The 19,305-nt window shown below is 28.4% G+C and overlaps 2 protein-coding genes across 8 annotated transcripts; one reads left to right on the top strand and one right to left on the bottom strand.

The window, feature by feature from the left end:
* Positions 1-322: 322 nt before the first annotated feature.
* Positions 323-3,696, bottom strand: LOC136089456 (uncharacterized). 6 transcript variants are annotated; one of them, XR_010643069.1, is made up of 7 exons: positions 2,547-3,688; positions 1,939-2,032; positions 1,704-1,834; positions 1,210-1,300; positions 1,016-1,062; positions 657-791; positions 323-511 (listed from the first exon to the last, which is right to left on the bottom strand). XR_010643069.1 is itself a non-coding variant. In XM_065815465.1 (3 exons), exons 1-3 carry the CDS (start codon positions 2,743-2,745, stop codon positions 1,735-1,737), a joined length of 393 nt encoding a protein of 130 aa, XP_065671537.1. In that variant the 5' UTR covers positions 2,746-3,690; the 3' UTR covers positions 1,702-1,734. The 6 variants fall into 6 exon arrangements, 1 of the variants encoding a protein (XP_065671537.1); XR_010643070.1 differs by having other exon boundaries at positions 1,210-1,279; XR_010643072.1 differs by lacking the exon at positions 657-791 and having other exon boundaries at positions 2,547-3,696.
* An 8,993-nt stretch (positions 3,697-12,689) lies between these two features.
* LOC124815598 (uncharacterized) lies at positions 12,690-16,873 on the top strand. Of its 2 annotated transcripts, none has more exons than XM_065815409.1 (4): positions 12,690-13,291; positions 13,400-13,465; positions 13,749-13,886; positions 14,715-15,758. In XM_065815409.1, exons 1-4 carry the CDS (start codon positions 13,250-13,252, stop codon positions 14,865-14,867), a joined length of 399 nt encoding a protein of 132 aa, XP_065671481.1. In that variant the 5' UTR covers positions 12,690-13,249; the 3' UTR covers positions 14,868-15,758. The 2 variants fall into 2 exon arrangements, with proteins under 2 accessions (XP_065671481.1, XP_065671482.1); XM_065815410.1 differs by lacking the exon at positions 14,715-15,758 and adding an exon at positions 16,741-16,873 and having other exon boundaries at positions 13,112-13,291.
* Positions 16,874-19,305: the final 2,432 nt, after the last annotated feature.

Below are 19,305 nucleotides of genomic sequence, written 5' to 3'. Positions count from 1 at the left end.
ATCAATAAAAAGACTCATCAGAAATACTGTCATCAATAAAAAAAACTCATTATTTCTGATGAGTCTTTTTATTGATGAAACACTGTGTTAATTGAAAAAAAATTTTGTTAAGTGATTTTCTAATAATTTATAATTGATATATATATTATATATGTATATATGTACATATATAAAATATTTATATATAAAATTTATACATATTGCTCATATCTTAATTTGTTTTGTAAAAAACAGGCTGTAAATAAAGGATTTAGCAAAAAATTTATTGATAGAGCAATTCAAAGCTAACTCAAAATAATAATCAAATAAAGTATGCACTGCGTTAAGTAAGAAAGTTTTTTATTGAATTTAACACAAAATTTACATTTTCAAACAATTTATTTAGCGTTTGCAGCATTGTTCATTTTTAAAACTTTTTGATTGAGTCGTGTTCCTAATTGTCTTAAAAATTTCGAAATGCCTGATCAACATTCGCAAATTTTTTCATCATGAAGCTGTCGTGTAATCGCATCTAAATCAAAAATTCAAATCAAATTAAAAAAAAATCAAACTGCAGAAACTATAGCAAATAGTTACATAAATGACTGACTAGGGCAAACAAAATATACTTCCTGTAAAAAAAAAAAATCTAAAAAAATGCATAAAACCATTCTAACCCACTATCATATGATACAGGGTGTATGTTTTAAAATTTATCTTCAATGAACCACCAGAGACATTAAAACAGGCTCCAGCATCCTCGCTCATCAACAACTTTCCTCGCTACCTCCACAACGACTAAGAGAACTCATCTATTATTACAAAAATAAAAATTAATTAAGGGTCAGAATACATATTATGTTCATTCTATATGAATGAAATTTATATTAATTTTCATTAAATATTAATCTTAATTTCAATACATGGATTTTTAAAATTGACTCTTGAATCACTTTTCTGATTTGATTCAAAATTTTGAAAATTTGTGGGGGTCTTATGCAATCCTTGATATTAAAATAAAAAGCAACAGTAGTACCTTTTTATCTATTTTTGCCATCCAACTCAACGCAACTTTTTGAAAATCTTAAAAAAAAATGTAGTAAAATAAATAATATTATTATTATTTATGTAACATATTTTGTAAAAAATTAACCATGAAAAATTACCTAAATGGAAAAAATAAATAAAACTTTGATTAACACATTGTACAGTCTTAAAAATTTTATTTACCCTGGCAAGACAAATGTCTTTCTCTGCTATCCTCTTTATCCAAAACACAATTTTTAGAGCCATTTTCTACCTAGGTATAGATAAATTATACCTACAAAAATTAAACAAAATTTTTAAACATTATATAGTGATTTTTATTTAAACTTGTCAACAAACATATATTTATAAAATATTTGTCAACAAAATTATATTCTATAACATATAGTTCTGATTTCTATTAATTTTTTTACTGCACACGCACACAGATTTTAATTAGAACAAAAGCAACATTAGTATTTTTTTTTTTACCAATATATTTGAAGACAACATCATTTTCCCTTGAGATAGATTAGTTTCTTTCGAGAAGTCAATGTTATTTTCAGCAACTGAAAAGCTTGCTATTTTACTGTGTAAATGGGGAGTTGATATCGATTTAAAAACATTTATAATTCAGTAAAAAAATAAACATGTTTATTTTAACAAACCATTATGTTACTTTTACAAAAATAGTTAACCTGCTATATTTAGAATCACGTTAGATGTTCTTTAGCTATTTGAGCTATCAAAATAATATCTTCTGTATAGTTCTTCATCACCAACCACAATATCTTCATCACTTTCAGAGAATGTCATTGCTATCTTTCTCCTTTAATAAAAACTTTACTTTTTAAACAAAAAAAGTTCATGATTTGTGTAATTCTTTATTGGAAAATTATTTATTTATTTAAAACTAATTTTAGTAAAATTTACTTTTGCTTTGTCCCTTTTTTCTCTTCGGTGTCAGTTTCAATATTTAAAGTATCTGCTGTTTTCTCTAAGCGTGACTGAGCTTTTTCATAAAAATCTAAACACAAATCAATGTACGTAAAATCATTTATCAATATCTAATAAAAATGTAATTGAAATGTTTGCGGCAAAAGCAGGCGCTATGAGAATGGGGTGCACTTGGTGCACCGCATAAAAATTAATGAATTTTAATGAAAAACCCATGAAAATTAATGAATTTTTTAGTTTTTAAAAAACACTAAAAGTTTAAAAAAAAAACTAAAAACATTGTTAAAAAAACTTTTTTTTATAAAGACTCCAAAATAAAAATGTTTTTGTCAATGATTAAAAAAATTGTTAAGAATCTTCTTTAAACATTCTAATGACATTCAGAAAATATAATTTAAACAAATGCCCGTTGGAATATTGGATTTAAAATAAGTGATATTAAATGAGAGAATAGTCATATTGTAAAGGGGGGCCCAAAATAAATTTGCACCAGCACATGTTTATCCTCTCCAGTGCCCTGGTCAAAACATACAGTTCAGTATCTAATTCAATTTTTTTACATTTTTTTATAGTAATATGCAAACCTGTAGTGTATAAAATCCTAGCTGGGTATATCTTCCAATCAGAGGTTGGTGCCTGCAAGGTTGTGACAGCTTTACGAATCGCAGCGGAACTTTTAAATAAATGCCAGAAGCTTTTCCCATCATTTTTCATCCAACTTTTAGTAATCACTACCACTACTTTAATTTTTCCATTTAAAAATTCAACAATGGCAAATGACATTTCAATATTCTGGTGCAATTTAATTCTAAACAATCTTATATAAGTTACAAAATAAAATTAAAAATACATTAGAAATTAAAAACAATGTAAAAATAGAATTTAAAAACAATGTAAAACTTTGTAAAACGCTTTTTATATTTAATAATGTAAAACACCAGCGTAAATATTTTATTATTTCTACAAACATACCAGGTATTTGTTTCACACAAAATATTTATAATTTAAAATGCATTAAACTCACTTTAAAGTTATTCAATGAACTATATATTTGACAAATTTATAACAAATTTTACATAATGACACATGCACAGACATTCTTTAAAAATTGATGGTCTGCAAGTATAATCAAAATTTGTGTTTTAATTCAAGAAATCAGTGATCATAAGCAATATCACAATGTCTAAGCAGAAAAAAAAAGCATAACCACCTTTTTGAAGAGGTATCATCAAGCCTTTTTTCAAAAGTTCTTTTTTTTTCAGAAAAATTGTTTTTAGGTTGGCTAATGAATTTACATAACAAATGTCTAAATAAGATGTTTCAAAACAATCAGGAAAAAACTTTCGAACTGAATGACGATTTAGAGTGTTGCATTTTGCAAGATCTACCAAAACCTCTTCTACTAAAATAAACCCTTTGTCTTGAATGAAATAAACTCTGTCTCGTAGATTTGATTTGATCTTTTTATTTACCACTTGGACAGAAATTTCTTTACCATTCCTTTCTCTAAGAAAAATATCCAACTTTTTTCTCTCATCTAGTTGATTCATTTTTTGGGCAACAATCTGATGTGATTTTCGCACCACTTTTTTAATTCAACCCAAAAAGTTTTCAAAAGGAAAAGCTGATAGATGATCAAGACTCTCCCCAAAGTTAACACAATCATCAGCTAAATGAATCATGCTATGAACATTGTATGTTACCTGATGATAACTGTAGTATTGAAAAAATCTTTTTCAATATGAAAAAAGAGAGAAAAAGTTGTTCTTATAAAAGTATACCCCCTCAAAGAAAAAAAAATATTGGGATTCTGGTTGGTGATTGGGATTGGGATTCTGATTGGGATTTTGGTTGGTGATTGGGATTGGGATTCTGATTGGGATTCTGGTTGGTGATTGGGATTGGGATTCTGATTGGGATTCTGGTTGGGATTCTGGTTGGGATTCTGGTTGGGATTCTGATTGGGATTCTGGTTGGGATTCGGATTGGGATTCTGATTGGGATATATAAAATACAATATATAAGTAAATAAATATAATTGTTATGTATAAAAAATAATACAATAAGTAAAATAATATATATATTATTTTCTTTATATTTAATATTTTATATATAATTTATATATTATTTTCTTTATTTATTTATCGATTTTTCTTATCTCTTCTTTTTCTTTATTCAATTGTTGATAAATGTAGTTAAATTTAATTGTATATATTTCTTCTTCATCTTCTACTTCTTCGTCTTTATCATCATCTTTATCATCATCTTTATCATCACCTTTGCGACAGAACATGTAATTGCTGTATAGCAACTAATAATGTTGTAAAACTTATTGTAAAATTACGCGAAGCAATATTTTGAATATAAAAATATTTTTTTTATTTTAGTTGGTTTTTTGAATTTGTTTTTTTAATTTAGTTTGTTTTATGTTTAATGTTTATGTTTAATAATTTTATAACATGTAATAATAAACAATAATGTTATATCTTTCTTATCTCATAGATTTTATATAAATGTCAATCATGAACATTCAAGAGTTAAAAAATACCCAAACAAAAATTTTAGTTGAATTGACAATACTAAATATTCAAAAGAAAGAACTTTTAAAAGAATTAAATTGGGTTGATTTTCACCTGAATCATAACCAAATCAACAGAAAACGTAAAATAGACGATTCCGACGAATCAGAAGATAAAAGAATTATTATTAATAATATATAAATACAACTGTTATAATATATTGTTTTCTTTCTCAGAATCCCAACCAGAATCCCAACCAGAATCCCAACCAGAATCCCAATCAGAATCCCAATCCCAATCACCAACCAGAATCCCAATCAGAATCCCAATCCCAATCACCAACCAGAATCCCAATTTTTTTTTTTCTTTGAGGGGGTATACTTTTATAAGAACAACTTTTTCTCTCTTTTTTCATATTGAAAAAGATTTTTTCAATACTACAGTTATCATCAGTTACCAAGATCTCCCCATACAAAATTTGTACTTCTCTAATTAAACCATATAAGCAACTGTTTAGCAAATGCAACAATTCATTTTTCACCATTTTATCAGAAAGCAGTATGTGCATAGCAATTGAAAGAGAAATAAATAAGTCATAGTTAGTTTTATTTATTTTTCCTTTTTGAAACAACAGGTCCAGCATAAAGCAGAAAGAATCAAAACTCTGTTGCTTTTCACTTCTCAAGTTCATTTAAAGAGTGTGGTCTACATTGAAAATTGGATGGTGTATAACTTCTTAAATTTATGAGTTCATTTGAAATACTGTCTTTAACAGATTGACTTATTCTAATACATCGGGGACCTTTACACCAGTTTATTAGAAGTTTTTTAATTACCCCAAGACATATAAGGTGCATATAGTCCAATGGGAATCCAGTTACCATTGGGAAATTTAACTGAACAAGCGGAGAAAGACTCTTGTCAAGTTGGTGACCTTCTTCTTTATACAAATTATTTTTAAAAGCCATGTCAGTGCGAAGTTTAATAGTCACATGCAGCTGTTTATACCCATTAGTTTGAAATTTTTTTATTTCAAGAATAAAATCTTCAAAGTACTCAACAGCACATGGTCCTTTTCTATTAATTGTAAATAGTATAGGCCAAATGGAAATCTTTTTACTATTGTACATAGGTGCACAATCAATACTTAAAATTAGATCAAGCTTTTCCTTATTTCCAACTGTTGATATATAATAATCAATTGCACTTTCAACTCTAAGATATACATAATCGCCTCCACTGACATATAAAACATTAACTTTTTGAAGAGATTTTTGTTATGTCTGCCTACATTTTGTTATAGATGGAGTAAATTTGTGAAAAAGTGAAATAAAAGTGCATTTAAAGCATCATATTTTATACAGTATTTTAATGACCACTCATATAAAAAATCTTTTGTTGAAGTTAGAGTATCAATACTACTGTATAAACTATTTTCAACTGCAATGTCGTCAACATCATTATAATAAGATTCAACTTTACTTAAACAAAATTTATTTTTAGGCAAAGTGATTGAAAACATAAATATATCGCTGTGCACATCTTCAGAAACAAAAATCTTTTGAATGTCTGAAACTAGATGAAAGCAATTCCCTCTACCAACAATATTGCACTCTTCAAGAAGATATTTTATTCTTTTTTCAGTATCTCGTTTTTCTTTCATAAATTCTCTTATGTATAGGCTTCTGTCACATTTAGGCATTATTTTTTTTATTTTATTACATCACAAAAGAAAAAAAAAAATTAAGGAATTATTATTCTTATACAGAAAAAACCAATTTAAATTGCATTTTGTACTTTATGATTTAAGTTTGCAGTCAGAATTTATCAGGCAAATACTTGCAGTCATAAACATTACTAATTTGCCATGATAATAGCAATGTTATTATAATAAGCATTAATAAGCCAAATTGCTGCTAAGTTGTGACTTTTTCATTTTAAATTGTTAAAATTTTTATATTAAGATGTTCTATTATCCTCAAATAGTTAAAGAACTACCCTAATTTCATTAGGATAATCTTTATTCAAGAACTGAAAATATAATTACTTAACAAAATATATGTTTTTCAATAAAGTTTATATTCATTTCATAGGTTTTATCTATCCATTTATTCTATCCATCTATAAAGGTTTTAATTATATTACGGTACCGTAATATAATTAAAATTTGAACAAACGTTTTATTACCACCAAAAATAACAAAAAAATCCCAGCAGAACATGCTGTTTGCTCAGCAAATTGCTGCTAGTAAACAGCTCAATAAATTTGTTTTTTGTCAACAGTAAATCAACGAACGCTCAGTGTTTGTAAATAAACGTTGATTTGCTGTTGATAACATTGCTGTTGCTACAACATCCATTTATAGTTGATCGCCGTTGATCGCTAATGTCAACGCAAAATCAACGTTGATCAACATCAAATCAACGCTTCATTTTTTAGAGGGTGTGTGTAAATCAGTACTACCGGATAAAGTGTTGCAACTTTTACTGATTGAAAACTCCACTTGAAGTAAGGATGTTAATGAGGAGTTTTTATTTGAACTAATTATTGTTTATCGGCAATTAGATTGCGTTGATATAGAAGCCGATAGCAGTTTATCCGATAGCGAATACATATTTATTTTTAATCTAATAATTTTATTTTATGTATGTTAAGGAATATATTAAAAAATAAAATTGGAGCGTGATTTTTATCACTGAATAAAAATGACTATCATGTTTTTTGAAAAAAACAAAAGAACAATTAAAGTAGAAATATTTTAAAATTGAAAATAGTTGTTCTTGGGTGGGTCCGGGCGGCATCAAAACCTATATTAGATTAAGAGAAGAGGGTCAAACTTTATCCATACCTATTCAGATTTTTACAGAAACATACAGAATTTAATAAAAGTCACATTCAAGTATGCTATTATTTCCTGCTCTAAAAAGTTATCTTTCTCTGCATTTTTACGACATGAAATGTAATTTTATAAAATATTTTACATTAAACACTGAAAGCCTGTTTAACATTCTTCCGATTGATATATAATATATGGAAGTTCACGGTTGTGGTTTAAGAAATAAAATAAAAGTTCGAAAATATTGCTTTTTCACTAAATAATTCTTTAAAAAACGGCAACTTTGAACATCTGCAGGAAAGCGCCAAGTGGTCTGAAACGAAAAATTCTTTCAAAACATGAAAATATGACTAATTTGCAACAATCTTGCGTAATCAGAACTTTTTATATCGGGATTTTCGCAAATCTTTAATCTAAGTTAACTTTTTAACCTTATTTTTTTAACCTCGGTTTTGGTTAAAATGAATAGTGGGTAATTCGGCATCAAATCACCCAAAATTTAGGGAATTTTGAACCATGGGTTCTCAAATTTTTTTAAAAACTTCTTTGGCTGTTGCATCTTAAAAAGAAAAGTTGACACATAAAATTTCAGCTAAAAATGTTGAACGGTTGACAATATACTGCAATTTTAATATTGACCTGGTTTCCCAAAATGACCCGGTTTTCATAACATTCTGAAAAAACATTTTTCTTAAAAAAACAGGAAATAAAAATGGCAAAACTATGAAAATAAACATATATAATGTTTTTTTGACGCTGAATTCAATAAATGTACTTAAAATGCTGAAATATAAAAGGAACATGCTTAAAAGTTAATAAAACAACTAGTTTCTATAAACCAACTTTGGGACCAAATATCTCAAAACACCCCCGCCAAATTTTTTTTTTTTTTTGCTGTTATTGTTTTCAGCTGCTTATAATCTTACTGGGCACAAAAAATCTAACTGGAAAAACAACTGAAACATATGGAACTTTAGTTTCAAAGATATATCAAATTTTCAATAAATTATTTTAAAAAACTTGCAAATAGAGTTCTGTAAAATATTAAATTTGGTTTATAGACTCCTTATATAATATATAAAATTATAAAATAACTTTGTTATATTTAAGGAAGTGTTAATTATATGATAACTTAGTTATTTGATCTTAATAACTGAAAAAAACATTTTAATCAGTTTTTATATAAAAACAATTGTTTTTATATAAAAACTAATTAAGTGTGATACTGATGAGCATTTGTTTTAAAAAAAATTTTGACAACTATATTTTGTATAAGTTTATAATAACTAGTTTATAAAAAGTTCAGGTATAGAACAGCATTTATTGGTGAAATTTTATTCAAATTTTAACAGATTAACAATTTGACATATATATATAAATTGTATATATATATAAATATATCTATAAAGAAAATTAACAATATCTATCAGTGTAAAAAATTATACAACAGGGATTCTGAAAAGGTTTGAATTATTTCTATATTAAAATTTTTTTTCTTTTGAACTGAAAATTAAGGAAGAAGAATTCTCTTTTTTTAAAAAAATACATTCATACTAAGTAATTTATTATAAGATGTGTTCAATGACATCAGATGCATGCAAAGGCCAACAAGGTGTTATTGAAACTTTAAGCAATGAAGAAAAAATAACTTTATCATTACGCAAGTTGTACTTCTAATATTGACCAAGTTGGTCAATATTAGAAGTACAAAATAATTTTGCAGTTACAGAATACCAAGCAAAAATGGCTAGACAAATTTTTAATAAAAAAGGATTGTTAGCTATCTCTCCGTTGTATAAAGGTAAAGTCTTACACAAAGAAATAAAAGATTCTGTTAAATTTTTTCATGACTCGAGTGATTTATGTAGAGCTATGCCTGGAAAAAAAGATTATGTTAGCATTTAAAAGAACGTCCATAATCAAAAAAAACTGCTTTTGTGTAATTTAAAGGAACTATATGTATTATACAAAGAAAACAATCCAGAAATACAAATAAGTTACTCAAAATTTGCTTCACTTAGGCTAAAGTGGTGCATTTTGCCAGGTGCAAGTGGTACACATTTTATTTGTGTTTGTTCTTATCACCAAAATGCTAAATTGCTAGTAGATGCCTTAAAGATTGGACTAAAGTATAAGGATTTACTTTCAAAAACCATTTGTTCAGTAGAAAACAAAGAAAGCATGCTTTCACAGTGTGATAATTGTCCTGGTAAAGAACCCCTTACCAAATATTTGTATGAGATTTTTGGAGAATACGAAGATAATTTTGAGATACGCTACAAGCAATGGCAAACTACTGATCGTGCAACACTATTGAGTTTAACAGCAGATGTTCCAACATTTGTTGAACTATTAGTATCTTGCTTTGAAAAGCTACAAGCTCATTCTTTTATTGCTCGCTCTCAATCGCAGTACCTTAACCAACTAAAACAAAATATGGATCAATCAAACATTATCATTATTGGCAACTTTGCTGAAAATTATGCTTTTGTAGTCCAAGATGAAATACAAAGCTATCATTGGAACACCCAACAATGTTCTTTACATCCATTTGTGATATACTATAAAGATAATAAAGATGAACTGAAACATATTTCTTACTGTTTTATATCAGACGACATTACACATGATGTAACTTACGTGTTCAAAATATTTCAACTAATCATACCAATATTTAAAATAAAATTTTTCAATATGTTTATATTACATTCATTCACTGATGGTTGCGCAGGACAGTACAAAAATTGTAAAAGCTTTTACAATCTATGCCAACTAGAGAGCGAATTTGCCTTTAAAGTTGAATGGAACTTTTTTGCCACGTCCCACGGAAAGTCACCATGCGATGGGATTGGTGGTACTGTAAAAAGATTACCAGCACAAGAAAGTTTAAAACGACCATACAGAAACTAAATTCTCACTTCAGAAGCTATGTATGAATTTTGCATTGAGAAAATCAAGGTTGTTAACTTCATTTATATAAAGGGATTAGACTTACAATTGCAACGTGAAGAGCAAAAAGAAAGGTACACTGGTGTAACAACTCTACCTGGTACTCGTAGCTTTCATCAATTTATTCATCTTGGAGATAACAGGGTTGGGGCAAAGAGGTGTAGTACGGATACTAATTATACCATAATCCACAATCTTAAAAAGAAACAAGATATATTTCAAACTGATACTGTTACTTTAGGAGGTTATGTAGCTGTAGTTTATGATGATAAGTGGTGGATCGGCATTGTAACTGAAACCAACCTAGAAAAAGTTGATGCTAAAATTAAATTTCTTCACCCAAAAGGTCCATCAATCTATTTTAACTGGCCTGAAAGAGATGGCTAGTGTTTTATTCCCAAGACCAACATATTGAAAAAACTATCTGTTCCACAAGCTTGCTCTAGTTCCGGTAGAAACTATGTGTTTAAAAATGCTGAAATAGAAGAAGTACAAGTAAAGTGGGAACAATATCATGAACTATTACAAACACATTCAAAATAACTTACATCTTCGATACCTTTGAAAATCTTGTTTGTTCAAGTAACTTTTTAAATTACGATTAACTTATTTTCATTTTATTTACAAATATTGTTTGGGAATTTCTTGAAAAAATAACACATCTTTGAAATTAAAGTTTTATATGTTTCAGTTGTTTTTGCAGTTAGATTTTTTTTTGCCTAGTAAGATTATAAGCAGCTGAAAATATTAACAGCAAAAAAAAAAAACTTGACGGTGGTGTTTTGAGATATTGGGTCCCAAAGTTGGTTTATAGAAACTAGTTGTTTTATTAAGTTTTAAGCATGTTCCTTTTATATTTCAGCATTTTAAGTACATTTATTGAATTCAGCGTCAAAAAAACATTATATATGTTTATTTTCATAGTTTTGCCATTTTTATTTCCTGTTTTTTTATGAAAAATGTTTTTTCAGAATGTTATGAAAACCGGGTCATTTTGGGAAACCAGGTCAATATTAAAATTGCAGTATCTTGTCAACCGCTCAACATTTTTAGCTGATATTTTGCATGCAATATTTTTTTATAGTTAGGAATAATGTGTCAAAATATAACACAAAAAGAAGACATGGTTCAATGGACTGGGTGATTTGATGTGGAATTACCCTAGTAATCAAATTCGAACGATATTTTTACAATTTTACAATTAACGGTTTGACCTTGTACTACATTAATTATCTTGTTAAAAAGTTTTCTGACAAATTATGTGGAATTACTTTTTTTAATACCGTTTTGTCGATTTCTTGCTGAAACGGGACAGAGCAATACACTTGTAGTCATTAAAATGCATTTATTTTACTGTATATTCTTATTTCACAATATATGTCACTGCATTGTTCTTTATTTTAAATTTATACATTTATTTTATGGAAAAAAAATGTATTAATTAAAAAAAGAATAATGCTAAATCGGGACGTAATAAACTTTCCATGTTATCAAAGAGGTTTAACTTAAAGTTTTTATAGGATGAGCTCACTCTTTTAAAAATGTTGCAGAAATTTTATTTAATACTTCAATCACTATTAATCATATACTGGGCATTTGGAATAGCCTAAAAAATAGCTCCAAAGCCTCCATTTTTTCAAAAAAAATTTTATGACATTATGGTAGTTAAAATTTCCTTACTTTAAAATAACCCCAGGCCCCGAAAACTCTTAATTTAAATTGAAACTCTTTTCTAAACCTCTAGCCTAGTAAAAATTAAAAAAAATAAACAACCTATTTTTTGTCTCGCCTCATCATATTATTATATCATCGGCACAATCGCGAAGTCCGAAAAATCAATTTAACAAAATTTAGTTTTAAAACACTATTTTTAAAACACCAAAACAATCAGACTATCGCTGTAAATTTTTTTTAGCATTTCATTTTAATAAGAAGCATTAAAAGTACCGATATTTTTATCCACTTTAGTGTGTTGAATGACCTCTCTCCTAAAAAGTTGGTAGCTGCAGTACTAAAATCGCAGAAAGATATCGACCTTTGGAAATGTAGGTTTTTGGAACGAATAAGTTAAATCAGGTCCTTAGTGTTTACATTCCTCTTCTTATTGACAGTCAAAATCGGCGTTTCACATCGTACTATAAAAAGACTTATTTTAATTCACTTAATAATTTTAAACATTACGCATGAATGATAAGAAACAAGTTTATAAATCGTGCGCTTTTTTAAAACAACTAATGAAAATAAGTGAAATTAAATAATAATTACAGCATATTTTCTGGCTTTGGATAATTTTAATTGATCCAATAATTTTCACTCTTTTTTTATTCCAATTTAGAAGTATCTATTTTTGTCAAAATGGCTTTTCTGTCACATTGTTTCACATCACGTGAGCATATATTATACGAGAAACACTGAAAGAATTTAAATCCGAAATTTCGTCAGCTCGGAATACAAGTGACGTATCGAAAATTTATTAAAATTTTGTATAAATATGTAAATATCTAATTTATGTAAATTTACCATTATTTTTAATTAAAAAAAATCATTTTGACACGTTCCATCGTAACGTTTTATAAGAATAATATTTTACGTATGTATACCTTTAAACTTACATAAGTTAGATTATTACATATTTATATAGTTTTTTAATAAATTTTCGATACGTCACTTGTGTTCCGAGCTGAGGATTTGTTATCAATTTACAAACTGTAATGTCGTTATATTCTCACTGTTGATTTGGTATCACCTGTTGCAAAACCTCTGATCGCCGTGCCAGCATTCGTTAAAAAAAATGATAAATAAACAGTAGTTTCAAATGAATGGTTTTTTCTACGACTAATAAAAGAATCAAAAGGTGCTTAAAAGTTAAAAAATAAATTTTCATAACTTTAACGTTACATTTATCAGAAGGTCGCCTTTTCGGAAATTTAATATCAAATTCCAATTCTACTAATGTGCGGGTTAATCTGAATATATATAACAAATGATGAGAAAACTTTTATTTTGTGCTGTAATAATTTTATTTGTAAGCAATTTTCTTCTCATATTTTACGTACTTGTTGTGATTTTTCGTTTGTTACTTTTGTTTGCTGCTGACAATAATGATTTTTGCTGTAGTTATATAATGGTTTAGGTGACTTCCATTGAAAAAGAACAGAAAGCGGAAGAATGTCCAAATTTAATATTTCAACGCACTAAGGTATTAAGGTTGACAACTACTTTCTTAGAGTTAATTAAAACGATTTGTTTTGTTACATGAAACGATTTGTTTTGGCTTAAGATTTTTCGCTTTTGTACTAATTAACTTTTTTATAAAAGCTGTTTGTCTTACAAAATTTTTTTTTCTTTAAATCTTGGAGGCAAGATATTTTAAATCCAATGTTTATTGAATTTAAAATATCTTTTCATCAATTCATTTTTGATTTTAATTTTGTGAAAATAAAGTGTTTTATGAAATTTATTTGACAGCAAAATTCTTTCAGGTTTCGCAAAATGAATGCAAATCTGACAAAGAATGTAGAAAAGATTACTGCTGCGTAAAAAATAAACGGTGTCAAGGTAGTTGCCAACCAACAAAAAAGGAAAACCAACGATGTCAAGAAGAAACTGAAGCAAATAAGGTAAATTTCAATAATATACAAGTAAAGAAAGCGATATTTGTTTATTTATTAAGAAAAAAATATTTATTTTTGAATCATGAAGAAAAAAAAATTAAATAAGATAAAACAAACAACTTAAAGATTTTATAATTATAACGTTAATTGATTGTGTTTAGGAATCAGATCCTATTAACCTTTATTTCCGTGAAATCTCTAAAGTTTCAATCCTCTATCTAACAATTCTAACAACTATTGTTTATCTATCAAAAATCATAACAAATATTACAATATTGTTGATCAATCTAAAGTCAATACAATTCTAACAATATTGTTTATCAATCAAAAGTCATAACAATAACAACTAGTTCATGAAAGTTTAAAACTTATGTATCATAGCAACATTTATTTTTTAGCTCCGTAGAAATATTCTTCCAATTTTTAAAGACATAAATATATTTAAGAAAAAATCTGCCTTCTTGTGAAAACCATCATTAAACCACTACATTTTTTGAAACACACTCTCACGAGCACCACTATCGCACTACCATTGTTTTACGAATATCATCTTTTCATACTACTAACACAACACTATGCGTAGTGTTTATATCAGGGGCGGTTTTACGGGGTGTCACACTTTCCCTTCTCGCCCCCCCCCTCATATTTTAAAAACAACCAACTTATTTTCAACTTATAGTCGGCTTTTAAAAAATATAGTTGGCTATTCGGCATTTGACATATTTTAAAGTTTAAGAATTCTCTTTGCTCCTTCCACACACACACCCCGCCCTCCCTCCCTCCTCATGTTTTTCTAGAATCGCCCCTGTTTATAGTTATCTCATGTTTATTTAGACAACATGTGGATGTTCTTATGGTTTCGAGTGTTTAAAAGATGGAACTGGAGGTAGCTTTTGTAAAAAGACGCTTAAAGATCCAGAAGAACATACTGAAGTAAAGAAGAAAAAAGTTAATTTTAATAAAATAAAGAGAGTCAAAAGAAATTAACATGCATGCATATATTATTGAAATTAAAGTACATGAATGCATATATTATTAAAATTAAAGTACATGCATGCATACATTATTGAAATAAACCATTAAAATACTGCCTTACTTCCACATAAAAACCGTTTGTTTCCAAACTCAATGAATTTTTAAATCTTAAGTTTTATGGTACTGATGAAATAATGTGATAAAAACTTTGGGCGGATGAAAAGTAAAGATTATAATACGCATATGTATATACGCAAATATCGTTACTCAGTAGTTTACCATTGTTAATCTACTAGTTGGTTTGCCGTTAATTCTTCAAGTAAACGAGCTTTAGGCGTTTTTGATCCGCATTTTACTCAACAGATTATTGTTAAATTGATACGATTACAGGTTAAGTACAATATTCCTCGCTGGCAATTACATAATTTTTTTATGATTTATGAAAGTTATTTTACTTTGAAAAACGTTTATTAATAAACAAGTCAATTTAATCTAAAATATTTCTATACATCAAGACAACAATGACCTCGTTAGGTAAACATCCGCAAACTTTGTTTTTTAAACACGCATTAACCTGCAAAAGAATACATAAGTTACAAAGTTCACTGCTTTTCAATGACCTAAATTGTGAACATTCCCTTTAACGCATTTGTTACATTGTTACCTTTTTTAAAAAATAGTTTAGCAGCCCAACTTCTAGATCATCAACTTCTACGTCACCAACGCCTTTATCGCCACCAACGTCTTTATCACCAACTCCTACAATACTTTTTCAGTCGTAGTTTTTATATTTTTATTAAAGATTAACAAACTTTTATAACAATATCAATAAAACTTGTAAAATACATTACGAACATTTTATTTTAAAATTTTGAAAGAAAACCTTATTTACATCTTCAAAAACTTTTTAAATATTTTTTGTCATTTCAACGATACGAAAATAGGAACAGAACAATCTTATTTTTTCTTTTATAGCAATGTCTATATTGCAAAAAATAAAAAGTAAATATTATTTTTACTTAGAAATTTTCATTTTTTTTTATAAACAATTAACAATTCGAGTATTAAAAAAGAGTCAACAACGAGTGTTTTAGTTTTTTAAAAAGGAGGTTGATGTTATTCACTTTATTATAAAATGAAAAAAGTGGAAGGGGTTGTAATAACACTTTTTGATGCCAAATAAGTTTCTTGATTACATTTTTTTTTACTGTGAGTTTGCGTTAGATTGACTTTCAGAATATTAACAGTCGTGGTGTAGTGGTTAGAGTCTGGCTTCAGAACTGGAGGTCCGTAGTTCAAAGCCGGTTCTGGCCATATATGCATCATTGGTAAAGAATGAGGCGTGAACTTCCTGGTTAAATTCCTTTCTGCGGTGCTCTGTGATAAGATTGTTAAAACTTCTTGCAGCACCTAAATAACTGATGAAAAAAAAAGAAAAAGTCTATTTCAAAAAACAACATTTTAATAAGTACTTCTTCATAAGTTGTAACTTATAAAACTATTTTGTCCATAAGGTTTTAAAAATAAAATTTTAATTTTTTTATTTCTATTTTTAACCATTTAAATCAACAAAAATAAATTTATACAGGTTTATTTGCAACGCAATCACATCATGAACTTTTGAAGCTTTTTTGTATCAAAACATACACCTCTATATTACAACAGAACATAAAGTTTAAAAAAATGTTTACAGAAATACTAACTTTTTTAGAAAGTAGCGCTTTTAAGTATTACATATCTCTCTCGCCTTTTTCTGTTCAGTTTATTTAATGTATATATTTATATACATTAAATATATTTATTTGCATTAAATACATTATTTAATGTATATATTTATATACATTAAATATAATGTATATAATTAATTGCTTAACTCTTTTTTCAGATCCTGTAAAAACAGTAATTAATGTCTACGATAATGAGGCAAATCAATAAACTATAGCTAAGTCGTTTGGCGCAACACAAACTCCGAAATTGAGATGGCTTAAAAAATAAATAAATCTTTAAAGATGCTGCATCCTCCTATTACAAAGACTAGATTTTTGACGAGATTTTACAAGCAAGATCAAAAAAATACTTGTATACTTTTTCTGGCTTCTTGAGGTAAGCTCGAAAGATACGATCAGACATTATTTCAAAAGTGGAAATGGAAACATCATGCAATAGTGTGTTTTTTATATATAAAAAAGAGTTAAAAATAAGACCACATTTTGTTTGCTATTCAAGGTCTCCACATTTACGACGAGATATATGTACGCTAGGGTGTATTCAACAAGGAGCAACAAAAACAATCATATAATTCAAGCATAAGTCATATGAGGAGAGGCTCTTTATCCTTGGACTCACAACTCTTGAAGAAAGAAGAAAACGAGATGATTTGATTCAGCAATTTAAAATTGTTCGCGGTATTAAAAAAATAGAATTTGTCGTATCACAGGTGTATGCGCCATCAATATTGAATTACTGCCTACGAAGGCACATCCTAGGATTAACTAAGCAAGTAGGTAAAAATTGTGAAGAAAGGAAACATTCTTTCACTAACTGCGTGGTAATTGCTTAGAACGCACCTCCGTCAAATGTAGCCTACGCAGTCTTGGTAATTACATTCAAGGATCACATTGATGAAAAAAGAACAAATAATGGACACAGCGCGTGTCTTTTAGCTGACAGCATAGTAGTGCCTGGTGTTGCACCACTCCATTAGAATTTTATAAATTTTTTATTGTATTAAATATTTAATATAAATTTCTAATTTCTGAGTAACAAATTCAAATTCATTCAAGATTGAAACGAAGGAAGATAAGGAAACATAAAAAGAAAGATTGATTTGAACCACAACCAAGTTTATCATATAACATTTATGTGGGTCATGTAAGGCAATGATATTATGGCATTTAAGTTGTATACTTGACATGGCCCAAGTGTGACTAGGATACTAATACCAATTAAGTCGTACCATCAAACTAAATTCAAATTGGGTATTGTAGTTTATTCTCCTCCGGCTAACTGCCATATAGAGGCCACATGCGCGGGCCCGCAAAGATAAGTTCAGCTCATAAAAGAGCATCATCACCCACTTCGTTGACCAAGAGTAAGTGAGATTAAAAAGAACAAAGCAAGCTACAGCGAAAGTCAAAAGGAGTAGAGTTAGAAAGATGACATAGAGAAAGCGGACAGTTAATTGCACTAGATGTTAGAATGTGCAATTCATACTATTAATTACCTAATTAATGTATTAGTATAAACGCGGTCATCATTGCTGATGACGTTTGTTTATACTTATTATCAAATTCAAATTGGGTATTATGGTTTAACCTCCTCCGGCTAATTGCTATATAGAAGGCCAGATACCCGGGCCAGCGAAAATGACTTCAGGAGCATCATAATCCGCTTCTTAGACCAAGAATAAGTAAGTTTATGAAGAACGAAGGATAATAGAGTGATAGTCAGAAGAAGTCGAGTTAGAAAGATAGCATAGAGAAAGCGGACAGATATTTCGCTGATGTAAAAATGTGCAACTAATACTATTAATTAGATTACATAACTAATGTACTACTCTGGAAGCAATTTGCGAGTGAGTTGACACCGCGCCAGAGGATCAAATTCAAATTGAAAATATTAAATAGTCCACATCGAAAATAGCTCCCCCCCCCCCTCTTATTTTATTTTTAGACTCGCCGCTGTACTTACATTGTGGATACACAATAATAGTTTATCCAAAATTATCACCAGGCTTGTGAAGCCGAGCCGGAGCCGTGGAGCCGGAAAACCGCTGTTTTTTGGTGGAATCGGAGCCGCAAAAATCAAGCGACTCTCGTCTCTTGTGTGTTTTAAAGTTTTTGTGAGCTTTTAAAAAGGCGTTCTTTTTTTAATTCATTTTGTTTATTGTGTCATGGTTCATATTATCGTGTTTAATTAGTCATCAATAATCAATTCAATGATTGGTTCATAGAAATTTATTTTATTTCAATATCAAGCCACATGATGTGTTTTAACATTTTTAATTAGTTAAAGCATTTCGATTTTCTGCGTAAATCTTAATAAATCAACTCGTACTTATTTATTCGTAGTTACATAATTCGAACACGTGAAGTGAACTTTTTAATTAAAGAAATAAATGTATATTTACCCAAAACATTTTTCTTTCTAAATGTAATATGCGGTAGTAGAGTAGTGATAGTAATAAATTCACCTTGTACATATAAAAGTTGATTAAAAATTAATTAGTGTGATTGGCTTAGACTTAGGTAGGCATTTTTGATTAAAAAAATATGCCAAAAGTTGCAATTTTTTTTCATACAGTCCGGGTACCGGAGCCGAGTTGGGAGTCGAGCCGAAACCGGACATTTCTTAGAAGCTGGGGCCGGGGCCGAGCCGTAAAAAAATCTTTCGGCTCCACAAGTCTGGTATTTATAATAATTAAATTATAGATTCACAATTTTTCGTAATG

This window comes from Hydra vulgaris, chromosome 13 (assembly GCF_038396675.1).
Source record: "Hydra vulgaris chromosome 13, alternate assembly HydraT2T_AEP".
In the NCBI taxonomy this organism is placed as follows: domain Eukaryota; kingdom Metazoa; phylum Cnidaria; class Hydrozoa; order Anthoathecata; family Hydridae; genus Hydra; species Hydra vulgaris.
The sequence above is the reverse complement of the archived record's forward strand: the minus strand, read 5'-3'. Positions and strand labels throughout refer to the sequence as shown.